This window comes from Hyla sarda, chromosome 5 (assembly GCF_029499605.1).
Source record: "Hyla sarda isolate aHylSar1 chromosome 5, aHylSar1.hap1, whole genome shotgun sequence".
Classification (NCBI taxonomy): domain Eukaryota; kingdom Metazoa; phylum Chordata; class Amphibia; order Anura; family Hylidae; genus Hyla; species Hyla sarda.
Window position 1 is genome coordinate 331,431,539 of NC_079193.1, and position 17,389 is coordinate 331,448,927.

The following is a 17,389-nucleotide window of genomic DNA, read 5'->3' on the forward strand; positions in this document are numbered from 1 at the left end:
AGCATATCAAGAAACTGTAAAAAGCTGTTTGATCAGGGCAATTCTAAACTATTTAATAACTTTTTTTTGGGAGGGGGAGTTGACTACAGGGTCCTCTTTAAAGAGAACCTACCACTACTTTTTATCACCTGTAACCCATAGCCATTTTAGCTGTACATAAGTAAGCGCAACTGTCATGAAATCTGGGTGCAATAACCTGCACAAAGCCTTTGTACTGTGTGCAGGTGATGGGTATAGCAATGTTTTTACCTAATATTTGCAGGCTTTCATGACCCCAAAAAATTCTTTTGATCAAAGCCACTGACGGTCGGATAGGCGTGGCGCGAGGTACGCGATGCCACTCCCACCCCCTGTATGTCAGTGATGGGACCGCTGTGTGATTGACATACAGCTCCCAGCGTATGCGCCCTTCAGCTAATCTAACATGCGCGCTGCTGCGTGTCGTCCAGCAAGCGCTCGCTCCCCCAGCCATTTTCCTCCGCAGAGCTAGCTCGATGACATGCAGCAGCGTGCACGTTAGATTAGCTGAAGAGCGCATGCACTAGACCTGTGTGTCAATCACACTGACATACAGGGGGTGGGAGTGGCGGCGGGGCATCGCGTACCTCGCGACACGCCTATCCGACTGTCAGTGGCTTTGATCAAAATAATTTTTTGGGGTCATGAAAGCCTGCAAATATTATGTAAAAACATTGCTATACCCACCAATTGCACATAGTACAAAGGCTGTGTGCAGGTTATTGCACCCAGATTTCATGACAGTTGCGCTTTAATGCCATGTTTCTAGACACCGTTTTCACTAGATCGTCCCATGTTTTCAAAGGTAATAAAGTCTTTTTTTCCCCCCACCTTATCCACCTTTTTCCTGGAAAATGCATAGTCCAGTGCTAAGTGTAAACAGTAATACCAGATCCTAGCACCAGATGGTGCTGCTGAAACACTAAAACATGTCATATTCTGTATTTTCCCAAATATATTTGTTTAGAACCCTTTCTACAGTACTGGGAAATCCTAAACTCTGTAAGAATCCATGTAAATAGGATTCGTCTTAGACTTGCTGGAGGATGGGGTGTTGTTTTTCTTTAGTTTTAACTATGGTTAACTTCTTGGAATCATACGTTTTAAATAGGCCTGGAAAGCATCATAACAATGAAACTTCCTTTTATAATCTATGTATATAATTATAGAGTTTATCAGATTTCACAGGTGGTAATACAGTATAGTATATGGTCATTTTTTGTTTGTATGGAAACCAGGTTCACTATTAGGCCATGTTCACACGGCAGAATGTCCGTGCAGAATTCCGTATGAACCATCCACACGGACATTCCGCAGCAGCAGATTCCCATTCATTTCAATGGGATTCTGCTTCTCTGTTCACATAGCAGAATTTTCGCAACAGCAACATCTGCCGCGGAAATCCTGATTCCGGCGTCTGCAAAAACATTGTACATGTTCAATGTTTTTGCGTATACTGCAAGGAAATGCATTGCCGTCTAGATGACTGCGCATTTCCGAGCGGTCCTAGCGGCATGTGCGTTCTGCCGGCGCTCCTCTGTCTGTGGAATGTCTGCACGAAAATTTTCCATGCAGACATTCAACAGTGTGAACATAGCCTTAGGTTGGGTTTGTGATGTGTCAGAATGTTAAAGGGGTACTCCGGTGAAAACCTTTTTTCTTTTAAATCAACTGGTGGCAGAAAGTTAAACATATTTGTAAATTACTTCTATTAAAACATCTTAATCCTTCCAGTACTTATTAGCTGCTGAATGCTACAGAGGAAATTCCTTTCTTTTTGGAACACTGATGACATCACGAGCACAGTGCTCTCTGCTGACATCTCTGTCCATTTTAGCAATCATGCATAGCAGATGCATAGCAGATGCATAGCAGATGTATGCTAAGGGCAGCATGGTGGCTCAGTGGTTAGCACTGCTGCCTTGCAGTGCTGGGGACTTGGGTTCAAATCCCACTAAGGACAACAATAAATAAAGCATTATTATTATTATAATAACGTCAGCGGAGAGCAGTGTGTTCGTGATGTCATCAGAGAGCATTCCAAAAAGAAAAGAATTCAGCAGCTAATAAGTACAGGAAGGATTAAGATTTTTTTATAGAAGTAATTTACAAATATGTTTAACTTTCTGCCACCAGTTTATTTAAAAGAAAAAAGGTTTTCACTGGAGTACCCCTTGTCCATTCTTTTTGCATTTTTGATGCGTTTTTCTGCAAATTTGCTGAAATCGCTGTTAAATTTTACTGTGATTTGTCCAAGCATGGTTAAATAGTGTCATTTTTGCCCCAATTCGGTCAAAGTCACCACGAAATTGCTGAAAACCCCCCTCAAAAATGGCAAATAACCGCATGGTGTGAACACAGCCTTATCAAGGTTTCAGATTTGGTTCATTGCATTTGAATCCCTTTTTTTAAATTTTTTTTTTACCTCAGAATTGCATTTTCTCCCTCACTAGCTCTTAGTGTCTTTAGATACATGACTTCCAGCTCCTGGGCACAGTGCGAAATCTATAACAGGGTAAATCACCTGCCAAGTAGTGACATACTCGTACTTTAGTGCCAAGGACTGAATTGGATCTGCCAGGAAAGAAAGAAAGATGTACCTGCAGGTCACAGGGCTGAGCCGAGCAACATGGTGTCTCTGTGACTCTGCGTACTGGAGAACTGTTTCCCAGCCATTGCGCCTTTAGCTGTCGTAAAACTACAACTCCCAGCATGCCTGGACAGCCTTCGGCAATAACATAGGACACGTTCTGTCTGGAGATTTCCTATTTATTCTGTAACCTCGATGGGCCGCCCTCTCTATCAGTCAATCTCCATAGCAATCTATATGTCGGTTTTATTTATTCATACAGATTCCTGGAGCTGCAGAGCATTAAGCCGGACACAATAACAGATTATGCATCTAGAATTTCTCACCAACTGTTCCCATCTGATGTGGATTCCTTGTGGCGGCAGATTTACTTGTACAGACAAATCCTATTGTGCAATTTGTGGTTAATCAGTTTTTCTGACTTAACTCCTTGTGTTTTATGGGGAGAGACGCTAAAGACACACAATGAGGCCGCAACCTTAAAAGCGTGAGACTAATGAATATTATCTAACTGGATTTGTTACCCAACGTCACCCGCTGTGTCTTCTTCTAGCTGCAGGTTTTGTAACCTACTTGTTAGTATCTGTCGTGGTGTGAGGGAAGTCATCTTGTTATACGTTTTCATACATTCTTTTATATACTCCTTTTTCTTTATTTTATACTCCATCTTGTATATCATCAGCCATGTTGTCTATAATCCGCCATCTTGTTTGTACTTTTTCATTATGAACTGATCATGAACTTCATTAGTAATTATCAAGGTTACAATTGCTGAGCTTAGAAGGAAAGCTTCAAGGCCTTCAGTTTTGAGGCCTCACACATATCCTCCTACTGCTTAGAGATAAGACACATCTCTTTGTAGCCATTAGAGATGAGCGAACTTACAGTAAATTCGATTCGTCACGAACTTCTCGGCTCGGCAGTTGATGACTTATCCTGCGTAAATTATTTCAGCCTTCAGGTGCTCCGGTGGGCTGGAAAAGGTGGATACAGTCCTAGGAAAGAGTCTCCTAGGACTGTATCCACCTTTTCCAGCCCACCGGAGCACCTGAAAGCTGAACCAATTTATGCAGGATAAGTCATCAACTGCCGAGCCGAGAAGTTTGTGACGAATCGAATTTACTGTAAGTTGGCTCATCTCTAGTAGCCATGTATAATTTGGCAGTGTGCCATCCTTTCTTGCATAAGTATCATGGGAGCAAACGGAGCGGGGGAACCCCTGGCGTAGTGGCGCCTTGACGGGGGTTTTAGTGGCCCTTCCAGATGTTAGTAAGGGGTAATGTGGTTGGAGGTATATTGCAAGGGAATGGGGGTTAAAGGGTTAAATGGCTGCTGCTCCTTTAAGGGACAGTAGCAGGTGGCTCGAGAGTGGGGTGAAAGGGAGGTCATCTGGAGGGGAGGGGGAGGGGTGTATATAGGGGGGTGCTCCAGGGGGGGAGGGTACTCACAAATCGGCGTGTAGAAGCGAGAAGAAGGCCCCGCCCGCCCGCCCTCTTTTAAACGCTTGGTGGGTGGGAGGTATGTGAAAGGGTCCCGGGGGAGTTAGTAGTTTGAAAGATAAATGTTTGAGATGGTTCAATTGGGCCTCCTGGTGGTGGTTCTGGGCCTCAGGAGTTGGAGGGATTGTGCAGAAGGTTACTGGGGTGCCCCGGGGCCAGGGGTAAGAAGGGTGTTGCACAAATCCGGTTGGGGGAGGGGAGTGCCCTCCAGTTTGGTTATGTTTATATGTAAATATTCAAATGTTATTTATTGATTTGTTAAATAAATGGGCCACACGGCCCAATTTTCCCACAGCAGGTGTCAGTGTCTTTTCTATTGGGTGAAGGGGTTGTTACTTGGTTAAGAGTTGGTTAGATAGGAAGGGATGTATCTAAAATCCCATCCAGTCATGCTTTTTGTAGTAAACGTCAGAAGAGTCTGTATACAGCTGGAGTCTGTGTCCTTCTTCCACCAGGCCTGGTCATTTATAACTATTGATTTGGAATCAAACAACATATTGAAGGAATCCATTGAATTCCCTATCAATTTGGCGTCCCAGGGTGGGCTCGAAGATGAGTGAAAAAGCCGCATTACCGAACCTTCGGACCTCGAGGAGGAGCAGTGACACCTGGAACTACAGATAAATAAAAAAGCTGTAGGGTAAGACTTTATCTTGCCACCTCTATCTGTGTTTCCCGGGCTACCCTGCTCCTATGTCCGAGGGGGTAGGTATGCATGCTTTCAGTATAATGTTTTTCCTTCGAGTCAAAAGAACCCTTTATAGAGGATATGTTGTTTTAGTAATACAGTGGTCCCTCAACATACGATGGTAATCCGTTCCAAATGGAACATCGTTTGTTGAAACCATCGTATGTTGAGGGATCCGTGCAATGCAAAATATAGGACAGTGGTCTACAACCTGTGGACCTCCAGATGTGGCAAAACTACAACACCCAGCATGCCCGGACAGCTGTCCGGGCATGCTGGGAGTTGTAGTTTTGCCACATCTGGACGTCCGCAGGTTGAATACCACTGGTATTAAAGGTTGTACTCACGTGCCCCCGCCGCTCCGGACCGTCACCGCTGCCCTGGATGTCACTGTCCATCGCTGTCGCTGCGTCCCCGGGGTGTCCCCGACACTCCCGCAAGGCCTCTGCTTCCCCGGCAACCTCGCTCTCCGTCGCCGCCATCACGTCGCTACGCACGCCGCTCCTATTGGATGACGGGATGGCGTGCGCAGCGGCGTGATGATGACGATGGAGAGCGCCCACGATGCAGAGGATCCCGAAGAGGACGCGCCGGAGCCCTGAGGACAGGTAAGTGATCGTCAGCAGACCACACGGGGCACCATAAACGGCTATCCGGTGGCAGCTGACCAAGGGGTGTTATGCTGAGGGCACAACACCTGTGCGTATGTGGGAGGAAAAGAGACGGATTCCGCAGCTCCAGGTTCCCTTCGGATCCACAGGTCACCGGTAATCAAATAAACATCTAAAAGTGCTCGTGCAGGAGCAAAATGGGAACTTCTAATCCGGGCACAGGAATCATAGAGGACCGGACCAATGGTGAAATAGGAACGTAACTTTATTGCAGAAACATGCAACGCATAAAATAAGCGTTTCATGATAAAGAGCCCGGTTTGGGCTAGAAACACTTATTTTATGCGTTGCATGTTTCTACAATAAAGTACCATTCCTATTTCACCATTGGTCTGGTCCTCTCTGATTCCTGCGCCCAGATTAGAAGTTCCCATTTTGGTCCTGCACGAGCACTTTTAGATGTTCATAATATAAAAAAGGGAGGTAAGGAGTTAAGAAGGAAGTCAGGATGTGATAGTGATGGAATACTGAGTAATCAGCATTTAAAAGACAGAGAGTTATGGGAAATGTTGGCAAGTGAAGTTCAATAAAAACTAAGTGAAGAAAATGGGAAGTTATAGGCAGAAGCTTTCTGTGAAGTGTATGTGCATTTATGTTATTGCGAAGTCTGGAATATTGTCTACTGTATGTACTGCACACGTTATACCTAACATGCTACATTTTTAAGTGAATCTTATATTTCTATGGTAATGGAAGATGTAAAATCAAACTTCTTTTTCCGATCTCTTATGCGAGGTAGGATACATGTTTAACCCCATGCCGCAGTTCATTAACGTCCATCTGCGGCTCCCGAGGTATGAAGTGCGCTCAGCAGGTGAGCGCGCATCATACCGGTGGGTCCCGGTTGCTATAAGCAACCGGGACCCACGGCTAATGCCGGACATCGCCGATCGAGCTGATGTCCAGCATTAACCCTTTAGACACGGCAATCAAACTTGATCGCCGCATCTAAAACGAAAGTAAACACTGCTGGTTAGCTCAGTGGTGCTGTTCGGGACCACCACGGTGAAATCGCGGCATCCCGAACAGCTTGCAGGACGCAAGGAGGATCCCTACCTGCCTCCTCGCTGTCTGATCGCCGAATGACTGCTCTGTGCCTGAGATGCAGGCAGGAGCAGTCAAGCGGCAGAAATACTGATCAATGCTATGCTACGGCATAGCATTAAACAGTATGGGAGATCAATGTAATGGATGTTATAGTCCCCTATGGGAGCTATAACATTGTGAAAAAAAAAAAAAAGTTAATAAAGATTATTTAACCCCTCCCCTAATAAAAATTTGAATCACCCGCCTTTTCCCATTTAAAAAAAAAAACAGTGTAAATAAAAATAAACATATGTGGTATCGTCACGTACGTAAATGTCCGAACTATAAACATGTATAGTTAATTAAACCACATGGTCAATGGCGTACGTGCCAAAAAATTCCAAAGTCCAAAATAGCGTATTTTTGGTCAGTTTTTATAGCATGAAAAAATGAATAAAAAGCGATCAAAAAGTCCTATCAATACAAAAATTGTACCGCTAAAAACTTCAGATCACGGTATAAAAGATGAGCCGTCATACCGCCCTGTATGCATAAAAATAAAAAAGTTATAGGGGTCAGAATATGACAATTTTAAACATATTAATTTTCATGCATGTAGTTATGATTTTTTCCAGAAGTGCGACAAAATCAAACCTATATAAGTAGGGTATCATTTTAACCGTATGGACCTACAGAATAATGATAAGGTGTAATTTTTACTGAAAAATGTACTGCGTAGAAATGGAAGCCCCAAAAGGTACAAAATGGCGTTTTTTGTTAAATTTTTTCGCACAATGATTTTTTTTTTTTGGTTTCGACATAGATTTTTGGGTAAAATTACTGATGTCATTACAAAGTAGAATTGTAGAAAAGTAGAAATCTGTAAAAATTTCTGGCACCAGTTGATTTAAAAAAAAATAAAAAATTTCAGCGCATTAACCCTTTAACTCACCTTCCTTGCTATCTCGTAGCCTCCAGTATTAGGATGCTATGTCTGCAGCCTGTTACGCCGAGCGCTCCGGGTCCCCGCTCCTCCCCGGAGCGCTCGCTACACTCCTCTCACTGCAGCGCTCCGGTCGGTTCCACGGACCCGGGGCGCTGCGATACCGCCTCTGGCCGGGATGCGATTCGCGATGCGGGTAGCGCCCGCTCGCGATGCGCACCCCGGCTCCCGTACCTGACTCGCTCTCCGTCAGTTCTGTCCCGGCGCGCGCGGCCCCGCTCCCTAGGGCGCGCGCGCGCCGGGTCTTTGCGATTTAAAGGGCCACTGCGCCGCTGATTGGCGCAGTGGTTCCAATTAGTGTTTACACCTGTGCACTTCCCTATATCACCTCACTTCCCCTTCACTCCCTCGCCGGATCTTGTTGCCTTAGTGCCAGTGAAAGCGTTTCCTTGTGTGTTCCTAGCCTGTGTTCCAGACCTCCTGCCGTTGCCCCTGACTACGATCCTTGCTGCCTGCCCCGACCTTCTGCTACGTCCGACCTTGCTTCTGTCTACTCCCTTGTACCGCGCCTATCTTCAGCAGCCAGAGAGGTTGAGCCGTTGCTAGGGGATACGACCTGGTCACTACCGCCGCAGCAAGACCATCCCGCTTTGCGGCGGGCTCTGGTGAAAACCAGTAGTGACTTAGAACCGATCCTCTAGCACGGTCCACGCCAATCCCTCTCTGGCACAGAGGATCCACTATCTGCCAGCCGGCATCGTGACAGTAGATCCGGCCATGGATCCCGCTGAAGTTCCTCTGCCAGTTGTCGCTGACCTCACCACGGTGGTCGCCCAGCAGTCACAACAGATTGCGCAACAAGGCCAACAGCTGTCTCAACTGACTGTTATGCTACAACAGTTACTACCACAGCTCCAGCAACCATCTCCTCCGCCAGCTCCTGTACCTCCTCCGCAGCGAGTGGCCGCTTCTGGACTACGACTATCCTTGCCGGATAAATTTGATGGGGACTCTAAGTTTTGCCGTGGCTTCCTTTCCCAATGTTCATTACACTTGGAGATGATGTCGGACCAGTTCCCCACTGAAAGGTCTAAGGTGGCTTTCGTAGTCAGCCTGCTGTCTGGAAAAGCCCTGGCTTGGGCCACACCGCTCTGGGACCGCAATGACCCCGTCACTGCCTCTGTACACTCCTTCTTCTCGGAAATTCGAAGTGTCTTTGAGGAACCTGCCCGAGCCTCTTCTGCTGAGACTGCCCTGTTGAACCTGGTCCAGGGTAATTCTTCCGTTGGCGAGTATGCCGTACAATTCCGTACTCTTGCTTCTGAATTATCCTGGAACAATGAGGCCCTCTGCGCGACCTTTAAAAAAGGCCTATCCAGCAACATTAAAGATGTTCTGGCCGCACGAGAAATGCCTGCTAATCTTCATGAACTTATTCACCTAGCCACTCGCATTGACATGCGTTTTTCCGAAAGGCGTCAGGAGCTCCGCCAAGATAAGGACTCTGTTCGCACGAGGCGTTTCTTCTCCTCGGCTCCTCTCTCCTCTGGTTCCCTGCAATCTGTTCCTGTGCCCCCCGCCGTGGAGGCTATGCAGGTCGACCGGTCTCGCCTGACATCTCAAGAGAGGACACGACGCCGCATGGAGAACCTCTGCCTGTACTGTGCTAGTACCGAACACTTCCTGAGGGATTGTCCTATCCGTCCTCCCCGCCTGGAAAGACGTATCCTGACTCCGCACAAAGGTGAGACAATCCTTGATGTCCACTCTGCTTCTCCACGTCTTACTGTGCCTGTGCGGATGTCTGCCTCTGCCTTCTCCTTCTCTTCTGTGGCCTTCTTGGACTCTGGATCTGCAGGAAATTTTATTTTGGCCTCTCTCGTCAACAGGTTCAACATCCCAGTGACCAGTCTCACCAGACCTCTTTACATCAATTGTATAAACAATGAAAGATTGGACTGTTCCATACGTTTCCGCACGGAGCCCCTTCTAATGAGCATCGGATCTCATCACGAGAGGATTGAACTTTTGGTCCTCCCCAATTGCACCTCGGAGATTCTCCTTGGACTTCCCTGGCTTCAACTTCATTCCCCAACCCTGGATTGGTCCACTGGGGAGATCAAGAGTTGGGGGCCCTCTTGTTCCAAGGACTGTCTAAAACCGGTTCCCAGTAACCCTTGCCGTAACTCTGTGCTTCCTCCAGTAACCGGTCTCCCTAAGGCCTATATGGACTTCGCGGATGTTTTCTGCAAAAAACAAGCGGAGACTCTACCTCCTCACAGGCCTTATGATTGTCCTATCGACCTCCTCCCGGGCACTACTCCACCCCGGGGCAGAATTTATCCTCTCTCTGTCCCAGAGACTCTTGCCATGTCTGAATACGTCCAGGAGAATCTAAAAAAGGGCTTTATCCGTAAATCCTCCTCTCCTGCCGGAGCCGGATTTTTCTTTGTGTCCAAAAAAGATGGCTCTCTACGTCCTTGCATTGACTACCGCGGACTTAATAAAATCACGGTTAAGAACCGCTACCCCTTACCCCTCATCTCTGAACTCTTTGATCGCCTCCAAGGTGCCCACATCTTTACTAAATTGGACTTAAGAGGCGCCTATAACCTCATCCGCATCAGAGAGGGGGATGAGTGGAAAACAGCATTTAACACCAGAGATGGACACTTTGAGTATCTGGTCATGCCCTTTGGCCTGTGCAACGCCCCTGCTGTCTTCCAAGACTTTGTTAATGAAATTTTTCGTGATCTGTTATACTCCTGTGTTGTTGTATATCTTGATGATATCCTAATTTTTTCGACCAATCTAGAAGAACACCGCCAGCATGTCCGTATGGTTCTTCAGAGACTTCGTGACAATCAACTCTATGCTAAAATTGAGAAATGTCTGTTTGAATGCCAATCTCTTCCTTTTCTAGGATACTTGGTCTCTGGCCAGGGACTACAAATGGATCCAGATAAACTCTCTGCCGTCTTAGATTGGCCACGCCCCTCCGGACTCCGTGCCATCCAACGCTTTTTGGGGTTCGCCAATTATTACAGGCAATTTATTCCACATTTTTCTACCATTGTGGCTCCTATTGTGGCTTTAACCAAAAAAAATGCCGATCCCAAGTCTTGGCCTCCTCAAGCGGAAGACGCCTTTAAACGACTCAAGTCTGCCTTCTCTTCGGCTCCCGTGCTCTCCAGACCTGACCCATCTAAACCCTTCCTATTGGAGGTTGATGCCTCCTCAGTGGGAGCTGGAGCTGTCCTTCTACAAAAAAACTCTTCCGGGCATACTGTTACTTGTGGGTTTTTTTCTAGGACCTTCTCTCCGGCGGAGAGGAACTACTCCATCGGGGATCGAGAGCTTCTAGCCATTAAATTAGCACTTGAGGAATGGAGGCATCTGCTGGAGGGATCAAGATTTCCAGTTATTATTTACACCGATCACAAGAACCTCTCATACCTCGAGTCTGCCCAGCGGCTGAATCCTCGTCAGGCCAGGTGGTCTCTGTTCTTTGCCCGATTTAATTTTGAAATTCACTTTCGGCCTGCTGATAAGAACATTAGGGCCGATGCTCTCTCTCGTTCCTCAGATGCTTCTGAAATTGAACTCTCTCCTCAACACATCATTCCTCCTGACTGCCTGATTTCCACTTCTCCAGCCTCCATCAGGCAAACTCCTCCAGGAAAGACCTTTGTTTCTCCACGCCAACGCCTCGGAATCCTCAAATGGGGTCACTCCTCCCATCTCGCAGGTCATGCGGGCATCAAGAAATCTGTGCAACTCATCTCTCGCTTCTATTGGTGGCCGACTCTAGAGACTGATGTGGTGGACTTTGTGCGAGCCTGCACTATCTGTGCCCGGGATAAGACTCCTCGCCAGAAGCCCGCTGGTTTTCTTCTTCCTCTGCCTGTTCCCGAACAACCTTGGTCTCTGATTGGTATGGATTTTATTACTGACTTACCCCCATCCCATGGCAACACTGTTATTTGGGTGGTCGTTGATCGATTCTCCAAAATGGCACATTTCATCCCTCTTCCTGGTCTTCCTTCAGCGCCTCAGTTGGCTAAACAATTTTTTGTACACATTTTTCGTCTTCACGGGTTGCCTACGCAGATTGTCTCGGATAGAGGCGTCCAATTTGTGTCTAAATTCTGGAGGGCTCTCTGTAAACAACTCAAGATTAAATTAAATTTTTCTTCTGCATACCATCCTCAATCCAATGGACAAGTAGAAAGAATTAACCAGATCTTGGGTGACTATTTACGACATTTTGTTTCCTCCCGCCAGGATGACTGGGCAGATCTTCTACCTTGGGCCGAATTCTCGTATAATTTCAGAATCTCTGAATCTTCCTCCAAATCCCCGTTTTTCGTGGTGTACGGCCGTCACCCTCTTCCCCCCCTCCCTACCCCCTTGCCCTCTGGTCTGCCCGCTGTGGATGAAATTTCTCGTGATCTTTCCATCATATGGAGAGAGACCCAAAATTCTCTCTTACAGGCTTCTTCACGCATGAAGAGATTCGCGGATAAGAAAAGAAGAGCTCCTCCCATCTTTTCCCCTGGAGACAAGGTATGGCTCTCCGCCAAATATGTCCGCTTCCGTGTCCCTAGCTATAAGTTGGGACCACGCTATCTTGGTCCTTTCAAGATTTTGCGCCAGATTAATCCTGTCTCTTACAAACTTCTTCTTCCTCCTTCTCTTCGTATTCCTAATGCCTTTCATGTTTCTCTTCTTAAACCACTTATCATTAACCGTTTCTCTCCCAAATCTGTTCCCCCCACTCCTGTCTCCGGCTCCTCGGACATCTTCTCCGTCAGAGAAATTTTAGCATCGAAAAAGGTCAGAGGGAAAACCTTCTTTTTAGTGGATTGGGAGGGTTGTGGTCCAGAAGAGAGGTCCTGGGAACCTGAGGACAATATCCTGGACAAAAGTCTGGTCCTCAGGTTCTCAGGCTCCAAGAAGAGGGGGAGACCCAAGGGGGGGGGTACTGTTACGCCGAGCGCTCCGGGTCCCCGCTCCTCCCCGGAGCGCTCGCTACACTCCTCTCACTGCAGCGCTCCGGTCGGTTCCACGGACCCGGGGCGCTGCGATACCGCCTCTGGCCGGGATGCGATTCGCGATGCGGGTAGCGCCCGCTCGCGATGCGCACCCCGGCTCCCGTACCTGACTCGCTCTCCGTCAGTTCTGTCCCGGCGCGCGCGGCCCCGCTCCCTAGGGCGCGCGCGCGCCGGGTCTTTGCGATTTAAAGGGCCACTGCGCCGCTGATTGGCGCAGTGGTTCCAATTAGTGTTTACACCTGTGCACTTCCCTATATCACCTCACTTCCCCTTCACTCCCTCGCCGGATCTTGTTGCCTTAGTGCCAGTGAAAGCGTTTCCTTGTGTGTTCCTAGCCTGTGTTCCAGACCTCCTGCCGTTGCCCCTGACTACGATCCTTGCTGCCTGCCCCGACCTTCTGCTACGTCCGACCTTGCTTCTGTCTACTCCCTTGTACCGCGCCTATCTTCAGCAGCCAGAGAGGTTGAGCCGTTGCTAGGGGATACGACCTGGTCACTACCGCCGCAGCAAGACCATCCCGCTTTGCGGCGGGCTCTGGTGAAAACCAGTAGTGACTTAGAACCGATCCTCTAGCACGGTCCACGCCAATCCCTCTCTGGCACAGAGGATCCACTATCTGCCAGCCGGCATCGTGACACAGCCAATGACACTGCTTTCCCTGGAGCTGCAGGTTGTAATGTCTGCAGCCAGGTGAACTGACATTGCTACTGCTTATACCAGAAGCTACGAGGGAGCGAGGAAGGTACCGTATTTTTCGTCCTATAGGACGCACCGGCGTATAAGACGCACCCAATTTATAGGTGCAAAATCTAAAAAAATTAAGATTTTGAACCCAATAGTGGTCTTCAACCTGCGGACCTCCAGATGTTGCAAAACTACAACTCCCAGCATGCCCGGACAGCCGTTGGCTGTCCGGGCATGCTGGTAGTTGTAGTTTTGCAACATCTGGAGGTACGCAGATTGAAGACCACTGCATAGGAGGTAATACTCATGTGTCCCCGCCGCTATCGGACCCGTCACCGCTGCCCTGGATGTCGCTCCATCGCTGTCGCCGTCGCTCCGGAACGTATCTGCTGCCGGCCGGGTATCCCTGCTCTCCGTCGCCGCCATCACATTGTTACGCACGCCGACGCACGTACGCGACAACGAGGAAGGAGAGCGCCGGCCATACAGGGGATCCCTGAACGGAGAAGACACCGCGGAGGCAGGTAAGGTCCCTCCCGGTGTCCTGTAAGCACTAACCCGGCCATTCAGTCGGGCTGTTCGGGACCGCCGCGGTGAAATCGCGGCGGTCCCGAACAGCCCGACTGAACAGCCGGGTTAGTGTCACTTTCGCTTCAGACGCGGCGGTCAGCTTTGATCGCCGCGTCTGAAGGGTTAATACAGGGCATCACCGCGATAGGTGATGTCCTGTATTAGCCGCGGGTCCCGGCCGTTGATGGCCGCAGGGACCGCCGCGATAGGGGTGTATTCGCCGTATAAGATGCACCGACTTTTTCCCCCCAGTTTTGGGGAAGAAAAAGTGCGTCTTATACGGCGAAAAATACGGTAAGTAAAGGTAAAAGGTTTTATTGTTTTATTAGGCAGGTTGGACACAATAGATAAAAAAAATAATAATTCACAGGACAACCTCTATAAGCATATATGCAGCATGTCAAAAACTTAGAGTGGACCTGTCAGCAGAAAAACAGGGGTGCAAATAAGCCCATAGGCCCATGGCCTTTCCAGTGCCAAGATATAAGCCTTTTTGTTATTATGCAAATGATGTGCAAAAGTCCAGTGGGTGTTTCTGAGCATGACAAGAGCCCAGGTAAGTCCACCCCATGCCCTCTTTATTACCGTCCATGTTTCAGTTGCATCCAATAGACACTACATAGAGAGGACATGAGTTGGACTTACAGCTTTTGCCGTGCTGTGGAACGCCCCCTAGACTTTTCAGCCTCATTTGCATAATAACACAAAGGTTTATATCTTGGCACTGGAAAGGATTATAGAGATGAAAAAGTTATGTCCGCAATCCTGAAGACTAATCCTATGTAGCCTTGTGCTCATTCAAACCCCCGTTTCTCTGCTGGCAGGTCCACTTTAAATTTCTCCAACCACTACTTCTGAGTGTTACCTACTTTTGCATTTTTTGCCATCGTCCGCCACTATGTATCCTTCAAAGCATTGGCAGATGTACGAGTCTTCATTATTTACACAGAGATGCTCACATCCGTGCTCTGTGGTCTTGCAGACATCTTTACCTGTGAAATGCAGGATATGTAGTTACCAAAACAAGCAGTTATATACAGGAAAGTCCGGATTGTGAGCTGGTTTAGTTTAGAAATCCAGTTTATAAATACTAATATGATTATATTGAACACCATGTAATCCTTTATTTCCCCTGTGGTGGCGCTGCAAGGAAATTGAACACTTAGGCTGGGTTCACACTGAGGAAGCTCCGGACAGAAAAGTTCTGTCTGGAGTTTCCGAGTGCGGCCAGCGCCTACTCATTAAGTCAGCGCTAGGACGGTGCAGACATTGCCATCCCCACAGACGGCAATGTCTGTGGAACAGATTTTGACCAATAAATGAACAAGTTCATTCTTTTGGCGGTGGAATTTCAGCAGTGAAACATCCGCCGCTGAAATTACGTATGTGCACTGTGCAGCGGAATCCCATTGCCAGCAATGGGATTCTGCTGCACCGAAATTTCCAACAAAAATTCCTAAGTGGAATTCCGGACTAAACCTAGCCTTACTGTCAGGTTCCTCCACAGATTACAGCTGGGTTTCAGAGAACACCTTGTTATCTGCTTATTGCTGAGTGACCGTCCTAATGTCTCATTCACAGCTGCGTCAGAGGGCCACAAAACTAAGCCGGATGGTCCATTGCACAACGGACACCAACGGATCCTGATGGATCTCATTGACTTTAATAAGTTCTGTCTGGTTTCTATTTATTTAGCAGGATCAATCAAAAGGTTTCTGGGATGGAGCCGTCCGGACGGAGATGTGAACATAACCCTATAACGATTATTTAAAATTGGTGAACCTCCTCCGGGCTCCCCCTTCTCTGACATCACTTCCTGCTCTGCAGTTATTGGCTGATACTGCACCACACAGACTTTCTATTCTACAGCCTCCTGCACATATTTTGTGATAGAAGGGATAATACTGAGAGAATAGGGAAGGAAGCAAAGAAATCTTGGTATTATATGTAAACTAAATAGTTGTCACCTAAAAGTTACCCAGTCTGTTTTATATTTTCTCTTAGAATGCTTATTGAAGAATTAAAGTCCACTGGGACCCCCACCAATCATGAAAATAGGGACAAAACTGTACCCAGATTGAATGGTGTGCTCTGCGCGTGATTGGCCAGTACTCCATTCATTCTCTACAGAGTCCAGTGGTCGGACCCCACTAATGTGCATGTTATCCCCTATCCTGTTTATAGGGGATAAAATGCTTATGCTCGACTTAATACAACTGTCCATCCAGAAATCCATGTCAACCAATATTCTTTGGCCCTTTTTAATCTTTTCTATTTCTACAATGAAAAGTAGATTTCTCTCTATTGGTGTGGTGTGGACAGCATAAACTAGTGACAGGATTTATTTGACAATGTTGAGAAACCGCACCTTAAAAGCTTTAAATACATGAGTTCAAGGTGTCCCCTTATGTGTCTATGTATATTGTGATCTATATGGACAATATGAATATACTTAAGTTATAAGTTATTAAATTAAATGTTTTTAATGGTATGATCACATACAACAGACTGGCTACAGAAATTTCTACAAATGAAAAATCTCATGTAACTAAATAAGATTTTTTCTACAGCACGGATTTCTGCAAACTCTATCCAGGTGAATTGAAAATTTGCTAAAAATCTGCATCAAATCTGCCATATGTAAATTGATCGTACATAGAAATCTGACCAAATTTCCCAAATTTAACTTACCGCTAATATGCTCTTTACAGGGGACCTGTCAGCTGTATATCATGCTTTGATTTCAAGTGTCAAGGAGGTGTTGCCACTCTGCAGTATGCATGCCTCCTCCCTTCCTTACCCATCTGTGCATTGATTGATGTACAGGGATTAGAGTGTACCTGTCGTTAGCAAAAAGTTTTTATATAATGTAGATAATACCATTATATGTATATTTGTAATATAAATTGGTAAAAAATGTGTATATGTTTGGGTTAAAAATAGGTGTCCTTGCAGCTATTACCTGTGTGTCTCTGTGAGGAGTCCAAATACAGGTAGTGAGGGCGGGATTAGTAGGGCTCTGTGAAGGCTCCTGGCTTGTCAATAATCCTGTTGTGTGAGCCAGGAGTGTGCTTGTCCTCAGTGTATAGAGCCCTGCTTGTCCTCAGTGCACAGAGCCCTGCTTGTCCTCAGTGTACAGATCCCTGCTTGTCCTCAGTGTACAGGGCCCTGCTTGTCCTCAGTGTAGATCCCTGCTTGTCCTCAGTGCACAGAGCCCTGCTTGTCCTCAGTGTACAGAGCCCTGCTTGTCCTCAGTGTACAGATCCCTGCTTGTCCTTTGTGCACAGAGCCCCTGCTTGTCCTCAGTGCACAGAGCCCTGCTTGTCCTCAGTGTACAGAGCCCTGCTTGTCCTCAGTGCACAGAGCCCTGCTTGTCCTCAGTGTACAGAGCCCAGCTTGTCCTCAGTGCACAGAGCCCTGCTTGTTCTCAGTGTACAGAGCCCCGCTTGTCCTCAGTGTACAGAACCCTGCTTGTCCTCAGTGTACAGAGCCCTGCTTGTCCTCAGTGCACAGAGCCCTGCTTGTCCTCAGTGCACAGATCCCTGCTTGTCCTCAGTGTACAGAGCCCTGCTTGTCCTCAGTGTACAGAGCCCTGCTTGTCCTCAGTGTACAGAGCCCTGCTTGTCCTCAGTGTACAGAGCCCCGC

At 47.3% G+C, this 17,389-nt stretch overlaps 1 protein-coding gene across 4 annotated transcripts in view; it reads right to left on the reverse strand.

The window, feature by feature from the left end:
* MATN2 (matrilin 2) overlaps positions 1–17,389 on the reverse strand; it is a 223,629-nt gene that overhangs the window by 19,318 nt on the left and 186,922 nt on the right. For all 4 annotated transcript variants that reach the window (XM_056522421.1, XM_056522419.1, XM_056522420.1 and 1 more), the window contains one exon: positions 14,613–14,735. In XM_056522421.1, coding sequence (XP_056378396.1) covers positions 14,613–14,735 — 123 coding nt within the window. The remainder of the gene's footprint in view (positions 1–14,612; positions 14,736–17,389) is intronic.